At 42.6% G+C, this 27,211-nt stretch overlaps 1 protein-coding gene and 1 non-coding gene across 5 annotated transcripts in view; both read left to right on the forward strand.

Moving 5' to 3' along the window:
* Positions 1–27,211, forward strand: part of DENND5B (DENN domain containing 5B) — a 215,692-nt gene that overhangs the window by 148,930 nt on the left and 39,551 nt on the right. For 2 of the 4 annotated variants that reach the window (XM_060245719.1, XM_060245720.1), the window contains 7 exons: positions 3,639–3,732; positions 5,340–5,450; positions 9,240–9,371; positions 10,695–10,847; positions 15,120–15,198; positions 19,080–19,161; positions 26,371–26,499. In XM_060245719.1, coding sequence (XP_060101702.1) covers positions 3,639–3,732; positions 5,340–5,450; positions 9,240–9,371; positions 10,695–10,847; positions 15,120–15,198; positions 19,080–19,161; positions 26,371–26,499 — 780 coding nt within the window. The remainder of the gene's footprint in view (positions 1–3,638; positions 3,733–5,339; positions 5,451–9,239; positions 9,372–10,694; positions 10,848–15,119; positions 15,199–19,079; positions 19,162–26,370; positions 26,500–27,211) is intronic. The other 2 variants (XM_060245721.1, XM_060245722.1) reach the window with 1 other exon arrangement.
* On the forward strand, positions 18,332–18,517 carry LOC132576713 (U2 spliceosomal RNA). Its single transcript, XR_009555772.1, has one exon. It is a non-coding gene; the product is annotated as a U2 spliceosomal RNA (small nuclear RNA).

Here is a 27,211-nt window from a genome sequence, read left to right on the forward strand (position 1 = left end):
CACCAGTTGCCATTGACAATGCAAGATCCAAGCCAGGAGTGGCCAAACTATGACTTGAGAGCCACATGTGGCTCTTTCACACATACTGTATGGCTCTTGAAGCCCCCTACCCCCACCCGTTGACTGTCTTGGAGGAGTCATTTGTCTCTTTAAATCACTTCTCCAAGACAAGCAAACTGGCGGCTTGGAGAATGCATCTACATTTAAAGTTGTTTTCTTTCCCCCTCCCTCCCGATCTATTTTCTTCCTTCCTTCCTCCCTTCAACATCTTACGTTTATTCTAAGTGGCTCTAATATTAAGCAAGTTTTGCCACCGTGATCTAAGTCAAACAGACCCTGATGCTCTGGCAGAGTTGCTGAGGCTTGGCTCTGTTGGCTTCTGACCCCCAGCAGTCCGTTAAGGCAGTGGCCTACCAGGAAATGTCCCTATAAGTTAAATGGCCAGTCCACCGCTTTTCACTTTTGTTAATGTGTTTACATCATTTCCTATAAGGCCCTTAAAGCAGGAGCTAATGTTACATTTACTCACATCTCTTCAACCTTCAGAAACTCACTCTGCTAACAAGGAGCTGAACAAGTCATAGTTTCACACTTGGTTATCCCCATATAACTGGGATTCAAAACAAAACTGTTTCCATACAGTTGGCCTGTGGAACTCTTTTCCACCAGAATTTCAAATGTCCTCTTCCTTTTATTTATTAGGTTCTTTGTCTTAAGCTCAAGATAAAACAGAACATTGAATACAAAACAAACTACAAATAATTGAAAACCAAAGTAGCTTAACAGAATTTCAAATATCTAGTATGTTGTTGACATGGGTTGCATAGAAGACAGAGAAAAACTTGTGCATAAGTGCAGTTGATATTATTGGGAATTCACAGGATCCTAGGGTTCCTTCCTTGCCCAACTACAGTTGAATGAAATATTATTTGTGGAAGATGTTCCAGGTCTGGGGCCAGCCTCAACCTTAGGGAGAGTGACGTGATATAGGGTAGGCTTGGCCAGTATGTTGCTAACATTAAAAAGAAATAAATTTTCAAATAATAGTAATAATAATGTAACAACTACTTTTCACTTCAAAGACGTTGGGATTTCTTTTATTGGATAGCTAAATGTCTTGAGCAATTTGGAGCAAACACTGGCTTTAATATCCAGAGAGCATCTGTTGGAGATTTACCTCCATGCTTCCACTGTTTTCCTGTTTAGCATTTCTTAAAAGTCGATTGCCTCCCTACTTAACCGGTTATGAATCTGTCTGCCTTGAAGAGGCAGTCATGGGCTCTTCTTTCACTGAAGCGTAAAAATATTGCATGCCTGAAGACATTGAGAATAACAGCCTCTTTTTTTATCTGGCTTATTAGTTCTGCCCGAGTGGAGAACTGAACTTGTATGTTACTGTTAGCCAGCCAAGAGTAACTTGAAATGTGTTCATATGACATGCTGTCTTGACTCCAAATCTTCTTCCTCTTCCATTTGGGTCCTAGCACACCCTGCTGTTTACCTTATTTTTGGAGATGAATATCAGGCTTGTAAACACATGTATTGCAGAATAAAAATCTGAATTCTTCTTAAAAAATTATTATTTCAGTACAAACATACACTCAGTACATATGTTCATACAGGTAGATACACAAAACAAATTCAGGATTTAGAAATCATTATAAGCAAATGGGTATATTTTATATATATTTTCATTTCAAAAAAGAATTCCTAATAACCAGTATTTAATAAATTAGGTTCCTTAAAGTTAACCCTACTAGCTTTTAGATAGTATGTTAATATAGATAATAGTGCAATAAGCCAAATCTCGTTAAGCCACCCTCTGGTAGTTGGTGATTCTGGCTTTTTCCAGTTTATTGCAATAACTAACCTTGCTGCTGTAAATAAACTTAGTACTAATTCCAAATCTGAAACATCCGCATAAAGCCTCTCAAAAATCCAGAAGAATTCATTTTTGTCCTTCTCCAGCATTTCATTAACATAGTTTACTGCAGTCTTCCAAAATGTTTGAAACTTAGGCAGGACCAGAAAATATGGGACACATCTGCAGAGGAACTAATACTCCAGCCATTATGTGGAGTTAGGTACCATTGAAGAAGTAATGTATACATGTTTTCTTGAAGAAGTAGTGTATACATGTTTTCTTAAAGACCAGTTTACAGTAGTCTAGGAACAGCTGTTTCTCAAAGCCAACCCCATTCAACTTCTGTGATCATAATTTGCAAATCCTTTCCCCATTTTCTAGTATAACTCAGTGGACTACTGCCTATATTAATCAGCCAAGAATACAACAATGTAATAGCACTGGGGAAGGCAATGGCAAACCACCTCGTAAAAAAAGTCTGCTGTGAAAACGTCGTGATGCGACATCACCCCAGAGTCAGAAACGACTGGTGCTTTCACAGGGGATTACCTTTACCTTTAATAGCACCCTTGACATTACCAAAGAACAATAATTTGAAATATGTTTTAGATCTTAAATCTACATATTTCCAGTTTGTTGTAGTAGTTAAATGCATGGATTCTAATCTGGGAGAACCGATTTGATTCTCCACTCCACTGCTCAGCCACAAGGTCTCTCAAGGCTGTTCTGTTCAAGAGCAGTTCTGGGAGACCTCTCTCAACCCCACCTACCTCACAGGATGTCTGTTGTGGGGAGGGGAAGGGAAAGGAGATTTGTAAGCCACTCTGAGACTCCTTTGGCTAGCAAAGGGAGGGGTATAAATCCAATTTCCTCCTCCTCCGGGAAATGTCTGATTTGGAAAAAAAACATGAAATTATGGGGCTTTTATTCCCCCCCCCCATCTGTATCACCACCTCCTCATATGATAATGTATCTCTGAATGTAATAACCTGTAGTTAATCTCTAAATTATTCAAATTATTATTTCTCCAAGATCAGGAGATTAACTAAATTAGACAGATGTTGTATCTGTTCATTAAAGAATATTGATGTTATCAGAGACAAACCTGGACTAAGGCTGCCCTTTAACTTATGCAAAACTGGAAGTAACTGAATAGATAATAGGATTATCCCAAACCAATTTTCTATTATCTTACCAAATTAGATCTTCCAATTTTAAACTGTCTTTTAAGAAAAGTTTCCAAATATTGATTTTTCTCTATCACATCTGCACTATTTTATTATTTCAGCTAGCCTAACTGCCTTATAATATGAGATTCTCCCATTCCTCCTTTAATTCCTGAATTTATTAGAGTTTTCATGGGCACCCTTGGGTGTTTTCCTAATTCTTGAAATACTTGTTCCCAGGCCTTAAAGATACAAGTTTTCACAGATAATGTTAAATTAATAAATAAAAACAGGTTTCTGGGTAAAATATTCATTTCCAGCATTGCCAGTCCACCAAACCATGAAAGAGAGAGATTATGCCAAAATGCTAGCTTCTTTTTGATTTCTTCAAATATCATTATTATATTCCAATGTAGAATCAAGATCTTGTTTTAACCAGATTCCTAGATACTTAATTGGACAAACTGTCCATGGGTTGGAGCAGATCTTAGCAGTATCATTCTTTTGCATTAAAGGCACATTTAACCTCCCCTCCCCCAGTCTTTATTGTAGTTGATGCTGAATGTAATTAACAAATTCTTTCGCCCTTTCCTTTTTATCAATTGCAGTCGGTGGGTTAGTCGAAGTGCCACAGCGCAGCGCAGAAAAGATCGCCTTCGCCAGCATTCAGAGCATATTGGTTTGGACAACGATCTAAGAGAGGTGAGTGGCTTTGTGATTCCAAGGCTCTGTGTTAGTGAAATCATAGGCTATTGGACCTGGTAATTTTTAGAGGGTGGAACATTTCTAGGCAGCTCTTGAGTAGCTTAACACTGCATAAAATGTAAAATACATGTATTATTTTTCCAGATATACAGACCTTAACTGTGAATGTGAACTGGTACAATTATTACTATAGTTGAAAATGACTAAACTTTGATATTGTTGCAAGCTACAATCAAAAGGGTAGGAGGATGGAGGAGGTAAACCTGACATTTGCTGGTCGCCTCTTTAAATTCCTTTTATTGGACATGCAAGACACTGCTGTGAGTTTCTAAGACTGTGATGCCTAACTATGGAGGAATCATCTGCCTCATCTCACTGTCCTGTAGTTCCTTTTGATCTACTTGCAAAAAGAGGCATGGTGTCTTTGCTTGTATGTGCACTACGCACTAGCAGCAGGTCCTTCCAAAAAGAAGCAAAATGTGCGACTCCATGGGGCTTTCAGCCCCAGCTAGTAAAGGTCTGTGACCCACCAGATGGTCCTGACCCAGGAGCTGAAGGACATTGCTCCATGTCATTATGTATCATCTTCAGCATCGAAAATGGCATTCCAGGTCAAGTTCTCTTCCCTCCCACATAATATCTGCATACATTGAGATCACATGTCAGCATATTTTATATATTCCCTATCTTATTCTTGATCAATTGCAGCTAATGGTGGAAGCACCTAGTGGGAGAATATCATAACACGTCACAATGTCCCACAAGTTAATACAGGAGAAGTAGCAGCTCCCTGTTGCAAGAGATGAATAGTTCTGCCCCTGAAGCCATAAATCACAGTTCTTGTACAGATGCTTACTAAGTATATTGTTGGTGGGGGGTTTTAAATGCTTGGGTTTTGATCAGGCTAGGTGCGTATTGTACTGCTTAGCCCCCCCCCCCAAAGGGGGTCTTAAGTGTGGAGATTCCTCCCTTTAAAAAAATATTATTGCACTTGCCCTGACCTGGATAGCTCAGGCAAGCCCAATCTCATCAGATTTCAGGAGCTAAGCAGGGTCAACTCTGTCAAGTACATGGATGGGAGACCTCCTTGGGAATACCAGAAGTTGGGAGGACAGGGGCAGGTTTCGTTCAGCCACCTCTTTGAATACCCTCCAGATTCCCAGTTGGGGTAATTCACCAGAGGTCACCGTAGCTTCTAGGTGTGTGCACGTATGCGCACACACACACACACACACACACAGACCTAAAAACATTTAAAAATATAAAAAATATTATTACACTTATCTTGTTTACTTTTTATTTTTTGTTTCCTAAAGTAAAACATTCTGGTGCCTTTGTGTCATTGCTGATTTCCAGGATTTATTCTAACCTGCAGTTTGTGGTTTTTTAAAAATTTGTTTATTTTAAGCTATATTTTTATGTGCAAGTAAAAGAGCAGGAAGGGAAGCAAAGTAGTATTTAGGGCAGTTTTATTTATTTGTGGGATGGCTGGAAACATGTGATGTTCTGTTATTTTTCCTTTCTGTTTTGCTTTTGACCCGTATGCATGCCTGTTTTGCCTTGCTGTTCTCTCTTCGCCATCTGTTCTGTCTGCCTCCTCTTAGCTGTCGGAGGAGTTCTTGATTCATCAGAACTCAATGGCATTCTGGGAGTGGGATCAGGGCCCACCCCCGCCTGCACGGCCACCTAAAAAATCATTCTCTGAATGTTCCCTGGTATGTTGTCTTTTATTTTGCCAAGAACTGCTTGCCTTACCACAACAGTCACCGCTTTGCAGTAGAATTTTATGCACACTTTTTTGGGGTGGTGGTGGTTTGGTAGTGGTTTGAAGCGTGGCCACAATAATAATAATAATAATAATAATAATTTTTTATTTCTATCCCGTCCTCCCCGCCGGAGCGGGCTCAGGGCGGCTCACAACATGAAATAAACATTACATCGGTTTTACATTATAAAACATGGTTAAAACAGTTATAAATTATTAAAATTAACATAACATAACAATGTGGCGTTATAAACATTAGATTTGGTAGACTTCTAAAAAGGACATTAAAACATTTCCAGCAGCATGCCTAGCTTTGTCATTGATTCTGTCACTAGTTGAAGGCCATCCTGAAAAGGTGGGTCTTACAGGCCCTACGAAATTGATCTAAACTTCTTAGGGCCCTCACTTCCTCAGGAAGTTGGTTCCATAGTAGTGGAGCAGTGACCGAGAAGGCCCGATCCCGGGTGGCCTTCAGTCTGGCCTCCCTTGGCCCAGGGATATTCAACTGGTTTTTCTCAGATGACCTCAGTGCCCTCTGGGGCTCGTATGGGGAGAGACGGTCCCTCAGGTAGGTAGGTCCTCGGCCATATAGGGCTTTAAAGGTAATAACCAGCACTTTGTAGCGAACTCGGTATACCACTGGCAGCCAGTGCAGCCCGCGCAGCCCCGGCTGTATGTGCTCCCATCTTGGGAGCCCCAGCAACAGCCTAGCCGCCGCGTTCTGCACCAGCTGCAGCCGCCGAGTTCGGCACAAGGGCAGCCCCATGTAGAGGGCGTTGCAGTAGTCCAGTCTCGAGGTGACCGTAGCATGGATCACCATTGCTAGGTCACGGCGCTCCAGGAAGGGGGCCAACTGCTTCGCCCGTCGAAGATGAAAAAACGCGGACTTGGCAGCGGCCGCTATCTGTGCCTCCATTGATAATGAAGGCTCCAGAAGAACCCCCAGGCTCCTGACCCTATGTGCCGCTTTAAGCTGCACACCGTCAAGAACCGGCAAGGGGATTTCCCTTCCCAGGGCACCGCGACCCAAGCAAAGGACCTCTGTCTTCGTTGGATTCAACTTCAGCCCGCTTAGTCTGAGCCAACCTGCCACGGCTTGCAATGCTAGGTCCAGGCTTTCTGGGACGGAGCCAGGCCGGCCATCCATTAGTAGATAGAGCTGGGTGTCATCAGCATATTGATGGCACCCAAGCCCAAACCTCCGGGCAATCTGGGCAAGGGGGCGCATATAGATGTTAAACAACATCGGGGAGAGAACTGCCCCTTGTGGCACCCCGCATACTAGTGGGTGCCTCCGGGACCGCTCCCCCCCAATGGCCACCCTTTGTCCCCGTCCTTCGAGGAAGGAGGAAAGCCACTGTAAGGCCAATCCCCCAATCCCCGTGTCGGCGAGCCGGCGGGCCAGTAGCTGGTGATCGACCGTATCAAATGCGGCCGACAGGTCCAACAATATCAGCACCGCCACGCCGCCTCGGTCCAGATGCCGCTGGAGGTCATCCACCAAGGCGACCAGCACTGTCTCCGTCCCATAACCAGGACGAAAGCCGGACTGGTGAGGGTCTAAGGCGGAAGTGTCATCCAAAAAACTCTGCAACTGTAACGCCACTGCCCTCTCTATGACCTTACCTAAAAATGGTAGGTTGGAGACCGGTTGGTAGTTTGCCAATTCGGCCAATCAAGTGAGTTATTCTGCTACCCACAGATGGGCACCTTGTTTGTATCTTTACAGACTGGGGCTTGAAAGAGACATTCAGACTTAATCTTCCTGCCCCTGGAATGCTGTCAGGCCAGCTGGAAACCTTCCAAATGAAGGGGCTCTCAGTAAGATGGAAGCCAGGGGGGCTTGCAAGGAGGCAGTACTTTTCAGACCTTCAGAGCCCATTTGTTTCTCAAAGACCATGGCTAGGACAAATGTAAAAATCTTGGTTTAGTCAATAGTGATGGCCATAATGCAACACCTATTTGAGAAAATTACAAATGAGTATGCCAAATCTGTAGGGAACGTTTGCTTGTCATGTTAGAACCACACTTTGAATAACTGTCACCCCTCCTTTTCTTTTCTCCTTTTCTCCCTCTAGTTTGCTGCCTTTAGGGCTGCCAAATCCAAGTTGAAATCTTAATAGAGATTTGGGGGTGGAGCCTTGCTAGGGTAAAGTTTGGGGAGGGAAGGGACCTCAGCAGGGTATAACGCCATAGAGTCCACCTTAAAAGGTGGCTATTTTCTCCAGGGAAACTGATGTCTGTTATCTTGGAGATCCCTTGTAATTCCAAGAGACCTCCAGGCCCCATCTGGCATTTGGCAACCCTAGCTGTCTTTCTCTGGATTGCACTTTTTCCAAACCTGTTGCTGTCTGATAGTTTCTGTCATTGCTTAGGTTTCTTGAAACAAAGATATGAACTGGCTTTTTTCTATTACCTAGCCTGATTATGTGGATTTTCTGTCCCAAAGCTGGGGATCAAATGAATTGTGTTATTGCCATATTCTCCATTACCATCAGCAGAAGCTGAGTTGCCGCAGGGTTGGATCTGGAACAAGAAAAGCAGGAAGCTCTTTTCCTTGTCTCCTTTTTTCATGCCTCTTCCCTGGTTTCCCCCACCCCAGTTTCAGCCCTACTGGAGAAAATGTGTGGGTATCTCTAAACAGAAGAGCCCCATGGCACAGAGTGGTAAAGCTGCAGTACTGCAGTTGAAGCTCTGCTCACAACCTGAGTTCAATCCTGGCAGAAGCTGGGTTCAGGTAGCTGGCTCAAGGTTGACTCAGCCTTCCATCCTTCTGAGGTCGGTAAAATGAGTACCCAGCTTGCTGGGGAGAAAGTGTAGATGACTGGGGAAGGCAATGGCAACCACCCTGTAAGAAGTCTGCCGTGAAAATGTCGTGATGTGACGTCACCCCAGAGTCGGAAATGACTGGTGCTTCTCTAAACAATGAAAAGTGGGAAGCTGAGTTTCTGCAAGGAAATGCATGAATGGAAAAGTTAACTTAAAATAGTCCCTCCTGTGCTAGTCTTCCTCTGTGAAAGCCCCTTTAACAACATTGTAGAGAAAGAGATCACAGAACTATGTAATATGCAGTTCTTTCCCTCAGACCTTTGTAAAGAGACTAAGCACATACAGGCGACTCACTAGGCCCCTAGTGGTTGCACAATTGATTTGCAGCTGGCTAGGTCTGGTGACAAGTCTTGCATCACTGTTTTGTTTTAAATATCTGGTTGCCATTTAAAAATATTTAAATAATTATAGCATTGAATCTTGGACATCTTCAGTCATGATGTGAAATTGATCCCCCACTTTTCCCCCTTCGCTGGCTGATGATACTTTTACCACTGGGGTAGGGAATAGATTTCAATTTTCATCCTGAGGCAATGACATGTCTTGGGTATGTCTCTGCTGCTGGGATGATCATGCTTTCTTTAGAGGGGAAAAAAGCCAACCATTACTCTCTGAAGCACTCTGACAGTTTGGGTATGTTTAAATGCGGTCCCAATCCACATAGTTAAGGTTTTTCATGGCAACTGTTAATCCTCAACAGAAAAACTGGCAGCTATATTCTCCCTCCACCCTTGTGCTGGTTTCCAAAAGCTTTAATAAATCACCTTGGTGGCCAGACTTTATGCTTTAGTGTGGTGTGAATTTGTCACTTTGTCTCTCTTATCAGATTAGGGGGAAGTGGGGAAGGCAGAAGTACTTTCCCTGCTTTTGTATTGACAGGGTTTTTGTGTTGTTTTGTTCATTGGATTAGAAGTACATGCAAGAAGCAAGAACCTTGGGGAAAAATTTGAGGCAGCCCAAACTCTCAGATCTTTCTCCAGCTGTAATTGCTCAGACAAACTGGAAATTTGTAGAGGGCTTGCTCAAAGAATGTCGAATGAAGGTAAGTTTGCATTGCCTCCCCTCCTCCCCCCCCCATGTTATGAACTTCACAAGTTAACTGATCATGTATATTGTAACCAAGTTTAAATTTTATTAGATTATGTTTTCATGTATAAATGTTGTTTATTGTATAAACCAGGGGTGCCCAACAGTAGCTCTCCAGACGTTTTTGCCTACAACTCCCATCAGCCCCAGCCAGCATGGCCAATGGCTGGGGCTGATGGAAGTTGTAGGCAAAAACCTGGAGAGCTACCATTGGCCACCCCTGGTATAAATTGTAAGCTTGATTATATGTTGGTCAAATGTCCGTAATAATAAACAACTGAACTGATCATGTTGTTAACTCTGGTTCTCAAACTAACTGCAATGGGACCCACCCCTAAATAGACTGCAGTTCTTGAGGCCTGCTTGCAGAATAATTGAATGTACTATTTTCTTCTCCCCTGCCATAAAATGTAGAAATCTCAAATTAGTTGACGCTGAATAAACGTGTAATTTAATTTCCATGTCCGGTGTTCTAAAGTATTGCTGAGCAGCAGGCTATATTTCATGGCACTTAAAAGGCAAACTCAACTTTAAAGGCAAACTCATGAGGCCTTCCAGAGCCTCTTCCTCCTTCTTGACATTGTGACTCACCTCTGTGAGAGTCACAGACCGGTTCCGCAGTAGCAGTCACCACCCCCAGGCTTCTGCTTCTCAACCAATAGATTCCACACCAGTTTCTGCATGGCCACATTTTGACCCACGGCTCCCTCTGATTTCCCCCATGTCTTCCTGATCTTGTGTCTTAGAGATTAGGAAGCTGCAGGGAGAATTGGAGGGAGACGCGGGTCAAAATGTGGCTGCGCAGCAACCGGTGGGAAATCAGTTGGTTGAACCAGGGAAAGCAGAAGCCTGAGGGCAGAGCGACTACTGCTGCAGAATCAGTCTCCATCTACTACTGTGTCCTAGCCCTACTGACTGTTTACATTTCATGTATCAAAGATACTTGTATGCTCCTTTTTCTGTCTTTCAAAGGAAGTCATTTTATGTTGAAGACCAGTGATCCCCTATCCCTGTTTTTGATATAAATCATATGCAATTATACCTCAGAGTGTGGATACTTTTGGTGAATCACTAGTGCTAGACTCTAAAGAAAAGCATGCACTAGTCCAGCTCTGAAACACATTTGGCATTAACAATTCATTCACCTTACATAAGAATGCAAGTTCGTATGGCCAGTAAATTAAAAAAAGGATGCCAGAAGTACTCTCTTGCCCATTTATCATGTAAATCAGTGGGTGGTTTCCTTCTGTTTTGGTTGATAATCTGTAAATCCTTGCAGACAAAGCGTATGCTGGTAGAAAAGATGGGCCATGAGGCAGTGGAGCTTGGACACGGAGAGGCAAACATTACAGGTCTGGAGGAGAATACGCTGATTGCGAGTCTTTGCGACTTGCTGGAAAGAATCTGGAGCCATGGACTACAGGTTAAACAGGTCAGTGAAATGAAAAGCTTAAAAGATCCTCAACAGTGATAAAACCTTGTGAAAGCCAGTTTGGTGTAGTGGTTAAGTGCAAGGACTTGTATCTGGGAGAACCAGGTTTGATTCTCCAATCCTCCACATGCAGCTGCTGGAATGGCCTTGGGAAAACCATAGCTCTCGCAGACACACACACACACACACACACACAAACGCACACACTGTGGCTAATAGCCACTGATGGACCTCTGCTCCATATTTTTATCTAACCCCCTCTTGAAGCTGTCTATGCTTGTAGCCGCCACCACCTCCTGTGGCAGTGAATTCCACATGTTAATCACCCTTTGGGTGAAGAAGTACCTCCTTTTATCTGTTCTAACCCGACTGCTGAGCAATTTCATTGAATGCCCATGAGTTCTTGTATTGTGATAAAGGGAGAAAAGTACTTCTTTCTCTACCTTCTCCCATGCATAATCTTGTAAATCTCTATCATGTCACCCTGCAGTCGACGTTTCTCCAAGCTAAAGAGCCCCAAGCGTTTTAACCTTTCTTCATAGGGAAAGGGTTCCAAACCTTTAATCACTCTAGTTGCCCTTTTCTGCACTTTTTCGAATGCGGTGACCAGAATTGCACACAGTATTCCAGATGAGACTGCATCATCGATTTATACAGGGGCATTATGATACTGGCTGATTTGTTTTCAATTCCCTTCCTAATAATTCCCAGCATGGCGTTGGCCTTTTTTATTGCAATCGCACACTGTCTTGACATTTTCAGTGAGTTATCTACCATGACCCCAAGATCTCTCTCATGGTCAGTCTCTGCCAGTTCACACCCCATCAACTTGTATTTGTAGCTGGGATTCTTGGCCCCAATGTGCATTACTTTGCACTTGGCCACATTAAACCTCTGCCACGTTGATGCCCACTCACCCAGCCTCAACAAATCCCTTTGGAGTTCCTCACAATCCTCTCTGGTTCTCACCACCCTGAACAATTTAGTGTCATCTGCAAACTTGGCCACTTCACTGCTTACTCTCAACTCCAAATAATTTATGAACAAGTTAAAGAGCATGGGACCCAGTACTGAGCCCTGCGGCACTCCACTGCTTACCGTCCTCCACTGCCAAGACTGCCCATTTATACTCACTCTCTGCTTCCTATTAATTAGCCAGTTTTTGATCCACAAGAGGACCTGTCCTTTTACTCCATGACTCTCGAGCTTGCTAAGGAGCCTTTGATGAGGAACTTTATTAAAAGCTTTCTGGAAGTCAAGGTAAACAACATCTATCGGGTCTCCTTTGTCCACATGTTTGTTCACCCCCTCAAAGAAATGTAACAGGTTAGTGAGGCAAGATCTTCCCTTACAGAACCCATGCTGAGTCTTCCTCAATAACTTGTGTTCATCAATGTGCCTACTCATTCTGTCATTAATGGTTTCTACCAACTTTCCCGGTATTGAAGTCAGACTGACTGGCCTGTAGTTTCCCGGATCTCGATCTCGATCGGTAAACTTCAAAGCTGTGGATTTCCGCGGGTCCGACCCAGTGCGCATGCCCAGGCACCCCACTGCGCATGCCCAGAGGAGATCCACAAGTTCAACTTTGAGCTCTTTCAGAACTCTTGGATGTATGCCATCCGGACCTGGTGACTTATTAGTTTTTAATTCGTCTATCAGTTGTAGGACCTCCTCTCTTGTCACCTCAATCTGACTCAGGTCTTTCAACACCCCTTCCAATAAAAGTGGTTCTGGAGCAGGCAAACACTTCTCATCTTCCACAGTGAAGACGGAGGCAAAAAATGCATTCAGCTTCTCAGCCATTTCCCTATCCTCCTTCAGTAATCCTTTGACCCCTTGGTCATCCAAGGGCCTCACTGCCTCCCTGGCTGCTTTCCTGCTTTTAATATATTTGAAGAAATTTTTATTATTGGTCTTTATGTTTTTTGCAATATGCTCCTCATAGTCCCTTTTTGCCTGCCTGATCACAGTCTTGCATTTGATTTGCCACTGCCTGTCTTTCCTTTTATTAATCTCACTTGGACTAGCTTTCCACCGCTTAAAGGAGTCCTTCTTACCTTTTACAGCTTCCATTACTTTGTTTGTTAACCATGCAGGCCTTCTCTTATACCTGTTTGTGCCTTTCCTAACTTGTGGTATATATTTTATCTGAGCTTCTAGGATTGTAGTTTTAAATAGCCTCCAAACTTCCCCAAGGGTTTTGACTGTATTTACCTTTCCTTTCAGTTTCCTCTTCACATGCCTCCTCATCTCAGAGAATTTACCCCTTTTAAACGTGGTTGTGCTGGTCTTTTGGGGCAACTCTCTATTTATACAAATGGTGAAATCAATAATGTTATGGTCACTGCTCCCAAGCGGTGCGATCACTTTTACATCTCTCACCAAGTCTTGGGCATTACTTGAGATTCAGAGTGAAGGGTGGGATATAAATCCAGTGTCGTCGTCATCTTCTCCTCATTCAAGGTAGTTTCTGCCTCACCTTGAGCGTATGAAGCTGCCCTGGTACTGAGACAGATCATTGGTCCACCTAGCCAGTCTGTCATCTGCCTGACTTGCAATGGGTCTTGAAAGCCTCAGGTGGTGGCCTTTCCCACCCTATTTACATCAGATGCTGGAGAATGAATTTGGTACCTAATGCATACAAATCACATGCTCTACTGCTGAGCATTCAGGATATACATACGACTCCTCCATCCCTCATTCTCTTGCCATGCCTCAAATATAAATGAATCAAACAGGGATCCATTTAGCATACTTTATCCACAAAAGAAGGGGTTAAAAAGGTAGCTAATCTGTTTCATCTATCCCCTCTGCATTGACCTTTTTATATTCTGAGGCTCAACAGCTGTGCCTTTTAATATAGCTTTGTAGGACAAGCTATCTATAGTGGGGCTAAATCAGGAAGTGCTTGGGATGAGGGGGAACTCCTGCTTTTCTGAGCAGGCAGATACCTCTGCTCTCCTACAGAGTAGTACAGAGCTATTGACCTGCCTATTAGCAGGGAAATTTCTTGGCTGTCTCTCTGTCACCATTTACAGTCAGCTCTAGAATCCCTGGTTTTATGGCTTAAATGAAGGCTTCATTTTAAGATCTGAATCGAGCCAAAGTAGCTGGCCCAGCCCTAGTGTAAAGGATGGCAATTTAGGGTTCTAATGGGAGGCAGAAAAACAGTTACAACCAATTGATACATTCATACTTTGAAAAACACTTTAGTGTAAGAGAAAGGCCTGCCAGATACATTTATCACACATCCATATCATGTGTGTCAGTTCGTGCACTAGGGAACCAGAATAGGCCATCACAAAGCATAGAAGAAGAAGACTGCAGATTTATAACCAGCCCTTCTCTCTGAATCAGAGCTGCTTACAATCTCCTATATATTCTCCCCCCACAACAGACACCCTGTGAGGTGGGTGGGACAGAGGGCTCTCACAGCAGCTGCCCTTTCAAGGACAACTTCTGCAAGAGCTATGACTAACCCAAGGCCATGCCAGCAGGTACGAGTGGAGTAGTGGGGAATCAAACCCGGTTCTCCCAGATAAGAGTCGGCACAGTTAACCACTACACCAAGCTGACTCTTTGTTTCATGCAACTGTTTTCGTGGTAGAGGCTGGATTTGAACCTTGGGACTCCCCCATCCTAATCTGAAACAAGCTGGCTGTCATTATGCTAGCATTATTTTAAGTGATGATTGTTTATACAAAGGCTTTCTGTCCCTAAAGACTAGATGTGTTAGGATTCCATGGCTTATGCAGATCCACAAGGTTGAAAGTGACTCAATCACTATGACTTTCATAGTTCTGTTCTAGCTAGTTTCCCCTGGTGTGTGCAGAAAATTTAATAATTGCCATATTAGCATAGTTGTAAAGTATATGTATGTAATCTAGAATTTCCTTGGTTCAAATATTAGCTTAGATGTGAAGTTATTTGGAGGTTTTGGGCAGTCCCGTCTCGTTTAGCCTTACTGGTTGTCTGAGGTGCTAAAATGCTGTGTTTTGCTTCTTGGAAGATGCCTGGAATATAAATGTGGCAATAAGAAATGTCTTCCAAGATGCTCCTGTGCTCTTGATTATGCGATGAAGAGAGCTGCTTTCTCGATCTGACTTTCAAATCAGGGACCAGTTTGCTGGCTTTTCTTTTTTCTCTCTTCTTCTCAGGTTTGAACCTCATGTAGCGTTCAGGAGAATGGAATTCAGTGTTCAGCTTCTCTTTTTCATCTCTTGCAACGTATTATCCTTAAGTTAACTTTGTATTTTCCTTTTTCCTAAGGGAAAATCTGCATTGTGGTCCCATTTAATTCAGTACCAGGAAAGAGAAGAAAAACAGGAGCATCTTGCAGAATCCCCAGGTGAGCACAGAACACTTTGATCAAATTAATCATGTGCAGCAAGTGTAAGTATGGTAGGACTAAGTCTCTAGCATTTGGTGGAGATTTCATTTTAGAGAGTGGCTCAAAATATTATTAATTTCAGAGGAGTGGCCACATGAAGTGCGTTGCAGCAAAATTACGCTGGGATCCAATAGCACCTTAAGGACGAGCACATTTTATTTCTGCATGTGCTTTCGTGAGCCAGAGTTTACTTATTCAGATGTGCAGAAGTACACATCCCTTAGTTAAATATCTAGTGAGGAGGAGCAAAGAATGGTAAATAGAGAAGCTGGTGTAAAACTAGATCCTGTCAAGAGAGATGAATTTACTTGGAGAAGGTGTGAGACATTCCCAAAATAAATCAATTTATTGTACAGTTCACTTAAAATACAAATTAAAAACATAAGCCTTGTCTGACCAGGATAGCCAAGAAGCTAAGTAGGGCCAACCCTGGCAAGTACTTGGATGAGAGACCTCCATGGAATACCAGGAGTGGAAGGCAGAGGCAGGCTGCATCAAACCACTTCTTTGAACATCCTTCATGCCCCAGTAGGGGTCTCCAGAAATCGCCATGGCTTCCAGGCATGCACGCACACACATGCACAAATACAAGAAACCTCCCAAAACCATAGGCCTTGAGTTTAGCCTCTAGACTGAAACCACCAGGCTAAGTAGGCCTCAGTGTACATTATATAATACAAATGAATATCCACAATGTAAATAAGACCACAATCACAGTAAGTAATACATACCAAGAACAATTACTGATTTGATATCCCAAAATAGATGTTGATTGATTCCCCAAAAAAGAAAAATGAAAATCCTATTTTCAAAATTCAAAAGACAGTTTTAAAATCTTTTTTTTTCTCAGCAGTTTAAGTCATTTTTAATGTTTTTGCTCAGTTGTTGTGGTACCTAATTCGGTTTTGGGGTTGAGGTTTTATTCCCTTTTTTTGGTGCTTTGGTGCAATAGACATTTCCAACCAACAGCAAATTACTAGGACAGCCATCAAATATAATGCAGAATGAAATGAAATTGTGGAACATCTGAGTTTATTAGCACCTACATTGAGTTAGATATTGTATATGAAATGAAATTTGACTCATGAAAATTTATTCTCTGAGCAATTTTGTTGGATCTTTGAGGTGCCACTGGACTCAAATTTTATTCTGTATTCCATAAGCAATCCAAGATTTCAGTTAAGCCCTAGCGTGGAGTACATCATCTTGAATTTATAAATGAATTCCAATTATGATCTTACCTATGAAGGTCTTCTAAACAAGAACATATAAATAAATGTAATTAAATAAATATCATTGGTATGCTTGGCAAAAGCAGTTAAGGAGCCATGAGGAAAGCCATGCTGTGGTTGGTATTTTTTTTTTTTGGGGGGGGGGGGCACGTTGGAACAATTATTGTTGTTTTGATAGAAGACCCTTTTACAAGATCAGACAATCTGCATCTTTAGCCCATCCTTTCACCAAGGAACTCTGGCCTGGAGAAATATGTTCTGTCTCTTTAATGGAGACTTAATGGGGTGTTATCTACTTTGATGCTATGAAAAGCCCCCACTCCACTTCCACACATTAAGCTCTATTTTAAAAGGACAGGACACTTTTCTCTAATCCTGGTGGAATCCCCTAAAAGGAACTTTGGACTTGTGATACAGAAACCATAGCAACACAAAAATCAACATGTGACACTTTGTTTACCCAAGAAGACCCATGGCAGAGTCCTGAGAGATAGTATATTACATGGTGGGTGTGAACTGGATGGACAACAAAGGGCTTTACTGAATTCTTACTTTCCTTCCTGGTGAGTTCCTGTTTCTTGGATAAACATATGGAGCAGAGGTTCATCAGTGGCTATTAGCCACAGCATATTGTTGGAACTCTCTGTCTGGGGCAGTGATGCTCTGTATTCTTGGTGTTGGGGTGGGGGGCAACAATGGGAGGGCTTCTAGTGTCCTGGCCCCACAGATGGACCTCCTGATGGCACCTGGGGTTTTTTGGCCACTGTGAGACACAGAGTTGGACTGGATAGGCCACTGGCCTGATCCAGCATGGCTTCTCTTATGTTCTCATGTTCTTCCAGGGGGTGGAGTGTCTCTTCAATACATGCTTGGCTCCCTTTAGTAGTTGATTCAAAATTGCAATGAAATCGTGAATGAACCAATGAATGTCCAGCATATCTCCCTGCAGATTTTAACTGCAGGTTTTTATGTAGAACAGGAAAAAAAACTCCCAAAACCTAAGAATATTCACGTGAAGAAAATGAGAATGTGGAAGAGCCCAAAGAGCTGGAGGTTCTTTTTTGATGAGGAAGAAAGCAAAGACTAAATGAGGAGCTTCCTTTACCCCCTGCCCATAGTGAAATTTCATTGACCGTATTAAGGAAGGAGTGTATAAGTATTTTATATATAAGATTTTTATCCCACCTGTCTTGCATTTCAGTACCCCATGGGGCATCTAAAGTCAAATTTAAAACTAAGCATTAAAAATCAACTAAAAAAAACTAGGAAGACAAATCAACCCAAATGCAACCACCAGAATTCCACTAACTGTAAGAGGTCACAATTGGCAAAGACTATTTTACTTTTCTTCAAAGGAGTACAGGGCAGCATACTTAATTTGCCATCTTCTATTTTATCCTTGCAACAATCCTATGAGAAGGAGAGAGTGACAGGTCTGAGGACATCCAGTGAAGTTTAAAGTGGAGTAAGGATTTGAACCTGGATCTCTCCAGTCCTTGTCCAACATTCAAACTGCAGCACCACATTTGGCTCCCAAAATATCAGTAGCAAAGCATCACATAATCTTTTTTGCACAAGCAAAAAACGCTGCATGTCCAGTACCCAGGGCTTTTTTTTAAGAGAAAGCCCAGCAGGAACTCATTTGCATATTAGGCCACACACCCCTGAAATCACCACTGTTTCACACAGAACTTCTCTGTAGAAAAGCCCAGCAGAAACTCATTTGCATATTAGGCTACACACCCCTGACACCAAGCCAGCCGGAACTTTGTTCCTGCTCAAAAAAAAAAGCCTGGCAGGAACTCATTTGCACATTAGGCTATTCCTATGCATTCCCGCTAAAAAAATAAAGTCCTGGCATCGCTTCTCAACCTTTGGCTATGATCAAGTGTAATATCTGTTCTTATTAGTTTAATATCTGATACATCCCCTATTTGAAAGCTATATATTAAGTGGATTTGGGGGGGGGGAGCCCTGGAAACTCCTTAGAGCTTTCAAGGCAAGAGATGTCTAGAAGTCATTTGCCCTTGCATGCCTCTTCATCACAACCCTGGTGTTCCTTGGTGGTCTCCCATCCAAATACTAACTAGGGTTGACCCTGCTTAGCTCCCAAGATCTGACAAGATTGGGCTAGCCAGGGCAATCTAGGTCAGGTAGCTGTTCATAAAATAAGATGCAGAGATTTGTGCCCCTACTTATAGTGAAAAATACAACAAATGGGTGCAGAATTGGAAATAAGGAACTTTTAGCACTTAGTACGTTGGTAATTTTAAAACTTCAACCATTTTATCAGACTCTTCTTGGGTTTTGAATGCACGTTAGAATTTTAATCATGTATCCGACTTATGGAACAGACTTGGGTAGCTCATACATTTGCAAAGAGGGCAGCGTTTGATGATTCCTCTTAAATCTTGAGAGTGCAGCTCTGGATTAACTACGGGGGACAGGAGTCACGAAGCAGCCATAATGGAGGAGCAGAGAGCGGAAAATGCTTTGCATGATAGCCTTCTTCCCCTGTGGAGTCTTCAAAGAGATTTAGGATTATATCTGCAGCTTGCTATAGATAATGTGTATCTAACCCACTAATGTGTTATTCTTCCTCTGCAGTTGCTGTTGGGCCAGAAAGAAGGAAGTCTGACACGGGGCTTATGTTACCTACTCTGCGAGTCTCACTTATCAGTGATATGAGGTATAAGACTTAATTTAGGAATCTTTGGCTTCATTTTCCCCTACATTTACATAAGTTACAACCAATTTATACCAATCCCAGCAAGGGACTTTCAAGATAAGTGAGAAGCAAAGGTGGTTTTCCATTGTCTTCCTCTGCAAGACCCTCCCTTGGTGGTCTCCCTTCAAAAAAAAAATGACACTGCTTAACTCCCAAGATCTGATGAGATTGGGCTATGCCATGCTACCTTCTCTCATTTTACCCTGTACAACAATGTAAAAAGTTAATGCTAATGCAAATTGATGGTTGTCAAATAAGTTTTGTTCAGATTTTGTGTGAGGCATTTTGTCTGATTTTTTTTTTGCCCCATTCTTTTTCCAGGGAGCTCAGCATAGTATAACCCCCACCCCCCGTAATTATTCTCATAACAACACTGTGAAGTAGGTTAATTCTAGAGATGGTGAGTGGCAAAGTGAAGATTTGAACCTGGGCACCACCAGTCGTTGTCCAACATTTTAAATATTAGGCTACATTTCCTGAATATAACAATACTTATGTGAGTGGGGAGAGAATTTGGGTTGGCAGTAGTGTGTGTTGGAGGGCTTCCCCCCCAAAAAAATCCATTTAATATATAGTCTTCAAATAGAGGATGTATCAGACATTAATTTCCCTGGGAATGGAATGCACTTGGCTTAATTTCCCTTCCTATCCCAGCGTGTGGAGTGAGCCAATTACTGAGTCTGGAAAATTGATCAGAAAACAGCTTCCCTTTTCACAGAAGCTGAACAAAAGGAAAAGTAGAATGAAATATGAGTCCAGTGGTACCTTTAAGACCAACAAAGTTTTATTCTGGGTGTGTAAGCTTTTGTGTGCATGCACATTTCTATAGATACATTAAAACAGAAGTTACCAATCATTACATATAGATAGAGAGAGGGGAGGGTGTTGCCAGGAAGGGCTGGAGTCAAGATGCATAAGTAACTGAGCAATAAATATAGCTAAGACAGGATGGAGGCAATTGGTAAGACCTGTGAATAGCGAAGGTCAGATCAGAATGCAGCATAATTATAAATATATGTAAGAACTGAATGAATTAGCACGTGTAGTGAGATAAAAAGCCAGTATCTCTGTTAAGGCCTGGGGGTTCTGTTGTCCTGAGTGTTGTAATACCCTGTAACGCATCAGTTTCCCATTCTAGTCTTGTTTCTGAAGTTCCTTTGCAATACGACAGCTACTTCGAGGTCCCCCACTGAATGTCCTGGAAGGTTGAAGTGTTCTCCCACAGGTTTCTCAAGCTTTGTGTTTCATTATATCAGATTTGTGCCCATTTATTCTGTGGTGAAGGGTTTTACCTGTTTGCTCTACGTAAAGAATTTTGATTTCAATGTATCTGAAGAAGTGTGCCTGCACACAAAAGCTGATACCCAGAATAAAACTTTATTGGTTTCTAAGGGTGGCACTGGACTCAGACTTCATTCTGCTGCTTCAGTCCAACATGACTACCCACATGACTCTACCTAAAAGGAAAAGTAATTAGAGTAATTCAGACATATCCAATGTATTTTTAATTCCAGGAGGCAAATTGTTTTATTTCTCAGTGTGGTTGAGTTTTCGTTTGCTTGATAGACGCAGTGACAAAATGAAAATACAGATGGTCATAATTTGTGCCTCCAAAATCTAAGCTTGTAGTAATTTTCACTTCTAAATAGATGTTTGTCTCTAATTGCTAACCCAGCAAAAATAGAAAATTGACAAACTGTATCAAACAGTGCATTGTGAGTGAGTTAATTGCCCCCCAAGATATCTGTTCATCACAAATTGTTGATGGCGAGATCATTGTTGTCAGATGCCTCTCTTGTCAAACTGAGGGCAGGGTGAGGAAAAGTGACATAAACAACATCTGTGACTGGTGGAGCAGCAAAAATACTCTTCTCAGTTGCCCAGTGAGCAGAGGCCAGTGTGTCACCTGACCTGCTTTGGCCTATTAAGAGGTCATCTTGTCTTTCTGCTCTTTGAGTGGCAGCACACAGTGAATCTTTGGGTTGCCAGCTTTGAGTTGGAAAAATACCTAAAGATTTTGGGGATGGTGTCTGGAGAGGATGGAGTTTGGGGAGGGAAGGGACTGTAATGGAGATAATGCCATAGAGTCCGCCTTCCAGAGCAGCCGTTTTCTCCAGCGAAACTGATCTCTGTACAAAATAACAGGACCATGGTGTGTACAGCATATATACAAAACCAAGAAAACACTGTGTGTAGCAATAATAATAAAATGCGGGGGGGGTGTTGTAGCAGGAACTTCTTTGCATATTGGGTTATACACCCATGATGTAGCCAATCCTCCAAGAAGTTACAGGGCCTACTGTAAACTCCAGGAGGACTGGCTTCATCAGGGGTTTGTGCCCTAATATGTAAAGGAGCTTCTGCTGGAAAAAAGCCCTGATTCAAAAGTTTTTAAAAGTTATTCAGCCTTCTACTAGTATTCATTTCACAATGATCACAGCACAGAAGTGACTGACACGAAGCCATAAAACTAGAGTTGCCTGGTCCAATTCAGAAAATATCTGAGGACTTTGGGGGTGGAGCCAGGAGACTTTCCCATTCCCTAAAATAAATTTAAAAATACAGCAGCGCAGTTCCCCTGAATACAGTCTTCATTTCCTTTTCCCCCAGCAGCTAAATTTCCACTAAATGAAAGTGAACACACACACTCACAAAGTAGCCAACATAAACATAGCAAGGACACACGTGATCTCACGGGGGCAGTTTACTCACGTTGCTGAATATAACCATCTGTTGTATTTCAGCCAGCTTCTTCAGACTAATAGGAAAATCAAAGAACAGCCTAAGGGTTGGAGTTTTCCTCCAAACAAATGAAGGGTCTGTGAGCAATGTGGCTCTGTCTGCCTCTTCTAAACCTGCTGAGGCTTGAAGGCACATGGTGACTGTTGGGGCGGAGCTTCCCCCCACCAGCCAGCTAGCTGGCGGTGGGGAGGAGCCTGAAAATTCAGGTGATCCCTCGCGTGGAGGGAGCAATGTGCCTCCTTGTATTATCTATTTATTTAGATTTTTTTTCACAACACTCCTTTAAGCAGTCTGCTTGAGGCGCTTTACAGTTAAGACAAAACCAAGCCATTAAAAACAAAAGTACGCTCAATAAAACAGCCAGGGCATAACAGCATAAATACACATTGAACAGTCTATAATGCTGCAGATAAAATGATCCATAAAGGGTATGTGTGTTGTTTAGAAAGCCTGCAGCTTTCTTGCCGAAATTTAAAGGCACACACGTATTAAGAAACACAAACAGTTGCAAGCCTCTTCTAAACCTGCTGAGGCTTGAAGGCACATGGTGACTGTTGGGGTGGGGCTTCCCCCCACCAGCCAGCTAGCTGGCGGTAGGGAGGAGCCTGAAAATTCAGGTGATCCCTCGCCTGGAACTGGGGACTGGCAAAGTTCATACATAATTCATACAAAATTCATACACATTTTCAAACATATGAAGCTGCCTTATACTGAATCAGACCCTCAGTCCATCAAAGTCAGTATTGTCTACTCAGACTGGCAGCGGCTCTCCAGGGTCTCAAGCTGAGATTTTTCACACCTACTTGACTGGACCCTTTTTAGTTGGAGATGCCAGGGATTGAACCTGGGACCTTCTGCTTACCAAGCAGATGCTCTGCTACTGAGCCACCGTCCCTCCCCTAACATATTCCAATAGCATGAAAGTCACATGGAAGAAGAAAAGTTTTTAACGGCAGCAAAAGTTCATCCAGAGACATTCAACACAACAGTTTGTCCTCTGCATTAAAAACGCTATAATTGCAACAACATGCATCAGGATTTAAAGCCTATTTTATGGAAGACTTCATCAAAGTCACCCTATCAGTTCATTCAGAGTGTAGGCTGGAACCCATGCCTTTATGCTCATAGAATGCCAATTCACACCGTGCTATGCAAATTCAAGAGGGCGTATGGGCTACCTGCATCGCTCCTTGACAGCAGATGGGTTCGTGCCGCCTTGTATTATCTATTTATTTAGATTTTTTTTTCACAACACCCCTTTAAGCAGTCTGCTTGAGGCGCTTTACAGTTAAGACAAAACCAAGCCATTAAAAACAAAAGTACGCTCAATAAAACAGCCAGGGCATAACAGCATAAATACACATTGAGCAGTCTATAATGCTGCAGATAAAATGATCCATAAAGGGTATGTGTGTTGTTTAGAATGTTTCTGCACCGTCTCTTCAGAGTCTTGCTCAAGACTACTTACAAATTTTAAAAAAACCAAAGCATTTAAAACATAAGCTGTTAAAACCCTTATTGAAAACATTGGGTAAAAAAAGAATGTTTTAACCTGGTGCCTAAAAGAAGTAAACTAGGTGCAAAATGAGTCTTACGAGGCAGGGCATTCCAAAGGTGAGGCGTCTGGACTGAAAAACATCCTGTCTCTGGCCTCCCACCTGCCTCTTGTCACCTCAGCAGGGCCTCAGAAGTGGGTCTTAACTGGTGAGCTGGACAATATGGGTGGAGGCAGTCCTTCAGGTATCCCAGACCCAAGCCATCTGGGGCTTTCAAGGTAAGAACCAGCACTTTGAATTGTGCCTGGAAGTGGATGGGTGGCCAGTGCAGGTCTTTCAGCACAGGGATAATTCAACCCCTGTATCCTGTCCCTGACAGTTGCCTGGCTGCCCCTGAACAATTTTCAGAGGCAACTCCAAGTAAAGCACATGATCAGAGCAGGGGCCGCTGTGGCCTAGTCAAAAAAAGGTTAACACGGCAGAGAATGAGGCTCTATTCCCTCACTTGGATTGCTGTGGTGGTTTTCTGTTTGCATTCTGGTTTTAACACAAGAGGTGCCTTTAAAGATGTGAACACCCCTCCTCCCCACCGCAGTCTGAAGTGATAGGTCCCTTCTGCCACTGGAGGATTCTGCTGCCTCATTCCTCTTAGTTTTCTGTCAAGGTTCAAACAGACATGATTCTGGAAGTGTTTCTTTTTCTCTTTAAAAAATATTGGGTGTGTGGAGCTGTGAGCTGGATTGAGACCATGGTGTGAGGGGAGTGGGGTTAAGTGAGACACCCTCTGTACCATTCCCTGATTGGAAGTGATCAAGGGAGAAGTACTATTTGCCCCATTTCGGCTTCCATAATTGGGCAGTTATCCTCCTGGGTGGCCCTTGTGAGGGGAGAAAAGTAGGATATTAATCTTATAAAGTAAATAAATTCCCCATGTCAGTTCAGATCAAGAAAATGGCATGGGCAGAGGGAAGATCTCGTCTTTCCAATCTTATAAGTGGCACAAGAAATTAATCTCACATACAAGGAAAATGTATGTTACTCAGAGATGTAATAGGCTAACCATAAAATTAATTTGCGATAGTGTTTTGATTTTTTAAAAAAAATAATATACAGAATAAGCTAATGCAGCCCATTTATGCATTAACTGGAGTCATCTAACACTTAATCTGGTTTCTCATTGTGAGTGTTTAATGGAAATTTGCAAGGTTGGTTCCCCTGGAGTCATAATGTAACACCAGGTTGCAGCCAAACACAAATATCTTTTGCAATGTATAATCTGCTTTCCTCGTCTGTCAGATACAACGGAGGATAGAAAGGAAGTTTTAGTTTGGGTGGGGAAAACTGCCCTGCTTCTTCTTGGGTAATGACATAGCCACTGATAGCTCTGTCTTTCGTTTAAAGTATTGGGAATGATTAATAATCACTTTGTGTGTGAGTGGAAAGAATCTGCTTTGATACAGTTTCCTATCAAAAGGCTTTAAATAGCTATCCCGAGTGTTTCAGCACGGTGCGGGTGAATAATGCATGCATCATATTTCTCAAGGACTTTCTGAACATGTGCCCAGTGTGTTGTTGTGCTGGAAGCCCTAAGAGCTGGTTGTCAAAAGAGTGAGCCAAAACGTGGGGGTTGCTTTGCAGAGCTTGTATGCATCAGTGCCAGAAGCAAGATTCTTTTTTGTCCTTTGTTTGGATGGTTGTGAGTCAGTGCTTTGGGAAAGGGAGGCTGTGGGAGTAGTTAACAAAGGACAAAGAGATCTGCCGGGGATTATCTCACTTGCTCTGAAAGAGCCTGTTGGAGTCTCAAGGGCTTGCTTTTAAGGTCTTAATCTTGTGTTAAGTAGTTAGTGGGCCCCACAGTAAACCCGTCGGTCTGATGCAGAACTGTTTATCAAGGTCAGGATGTATGCAGAGCAAATAGGCTGTTCTGAAAACACTGCAGTAGATGATGCAGATTTTAAGCAGCATATATTGCATGCAGCTCCACATTTCTGCAACGCTGGAATGGTGTGTGGAATCCTTCCATGTGACCCAGACTTTCTTGCAGTTCTTGAATGGCGTATGAAGGAGATGCATCACAGTAATTCCCATCCAGCCTTTCTTCTTGCTACTCCTCTGGTTCATATGAACATATATGAACATATGAAGCTGCCTTATACTGAATCAGACCCTTGGTCCAACAAAGTCAGTATTGTCTTCTCAGACTGGCAGCGGCTCTCCAGGGTCTCCAGCTGAGGTTTTTCACACCTATTTGCCTGGACCCTTTTTTGGAGATGCCAGGGATTGAACCTGGGACCTTCTGCTTCCCAAGCAGATGCTCTACCACTGAGCCACCGTCCCTCCCCTAGACTGAGAGACTGCATGCAAAGAAAAAAAATATTCAATGTATTGTGCAGGGGTTAGGAACTTTGCGATGCCACATACATAAAGTAAGATCACTAATTCTGCAGAAACATTTGGATTTGCAGCCCTGGATTGATCAGGGGTGGCCAAACTTGCTTAATATAAGAGCCACATAAAATAAAAGTCAGATGTTTGAGAGTTGCAAGACATGAACCTCAGATGTTTGAAGGAAGGAAGGGGGTAGGGGGCAGGTGGAGGTGGAAAGAAAGCAACTTTAAATGCATTCTCCAAGCTGGCTGACGGGAGTGGGGGCTTTGAGAGCCGCACAATAAGTGTGAAAGAGCCACAGTTTGGCCACCCTTGGTCTATATTGTTAGGATTCCTTGTATACCACTAGCCTTAACGTTGCCCATCCTAAGCACAGTTACACCTTTCAAAGCCCATTGCATTCAATTGATTTAGAAGGGTATAATTCTGCTTAGAACTGCACTGTGAATGACTCTGGAAGATGAAAGTTCCAGAGCAGGACAAGCCCATTCAGGTAACCAAGACATGTATGTATGGATTTTGTGTCTTGTTTTCTTTTCTCCAGGCACATTCAGAACATGAGTGAAATAAAGACTGATGTGGGTCGTGCCCGAGCCTGGATAAGGTTGTCCTTGGAAAAGAAACTTCTTTCTCAGCATCTTAAACAGCTTCTTTCCAATCAAGCGCTAGCAAAGTGAGTAGCTTCCTATTCTCAGCAGTCAGTCCCTCTTTAGTGTTTTCTTTTAAAAGCCTCCTCATTTGAAGCTCTTCAACTTCTCTGGGTACTTTGCACTTGGAGATTAGATAGTTCCACTCAAATGGAGATTTTCTGTTGCTTTAAATGTAAACTTACTTCCCACTCTTTTATTAGTATATATGTAGTATATTTATGTATGTGTATATATATGTATATATACACACATACACTCGCACATACAGAGGGCTTTTTTAGCAGGAACACAGTTCTGGCTGGCTTGGTGTCAAAGGTGTGGCCTAATATGCAAATGAGTTCCTGCTGAGATTTTTTCTACAAAAAAGTCATCACACACACACACCTGCTTTTGGTGTTTTAAGAATCCCAGATCAGCATCAGGGGTCAGATAACATAGCCCTAGCCTATCTTTTGCCTCTGGGCAATTAAGTAGCTTCTCCCTCTCCTGAGGTCTAGAGGGAATAAGCTAACCTGTAGCTCTACTTTATTTAATTCATTTCTATCCTGCCTTTCTTGCCAATGGGGACCCAAAACAACGTACATCAGTTTCCTCTCCTTCATTTTATTCTCACAACCACCACCCTGTGTGGGGTAAATCAGGCTGAGAGACGTGTGACTGAACCAAAGTCACCCAGCATTAAAATTGCCAGGTCTGTGTTGGAAAATACCTGGGCATTTTGGGTATGGATCCGGA

This window comes from Heteronotia binoei, chromosome 8 (assembly GCF_032191835.1).
Source record: "Heteronotia binoei isolate CCM8104 ecotype False Entrance Well chromosome 8, APGP_CSIRO_Hbin_v1, whole genome shotgun sequence".
In the NCBI taxonomy this organism is placed as follows: Eukaryota; Metazoa; Chordata; class Lepidosauria; order Squamata; family Gekkonidae; genus Heteronotia; species Heteronotia binoei.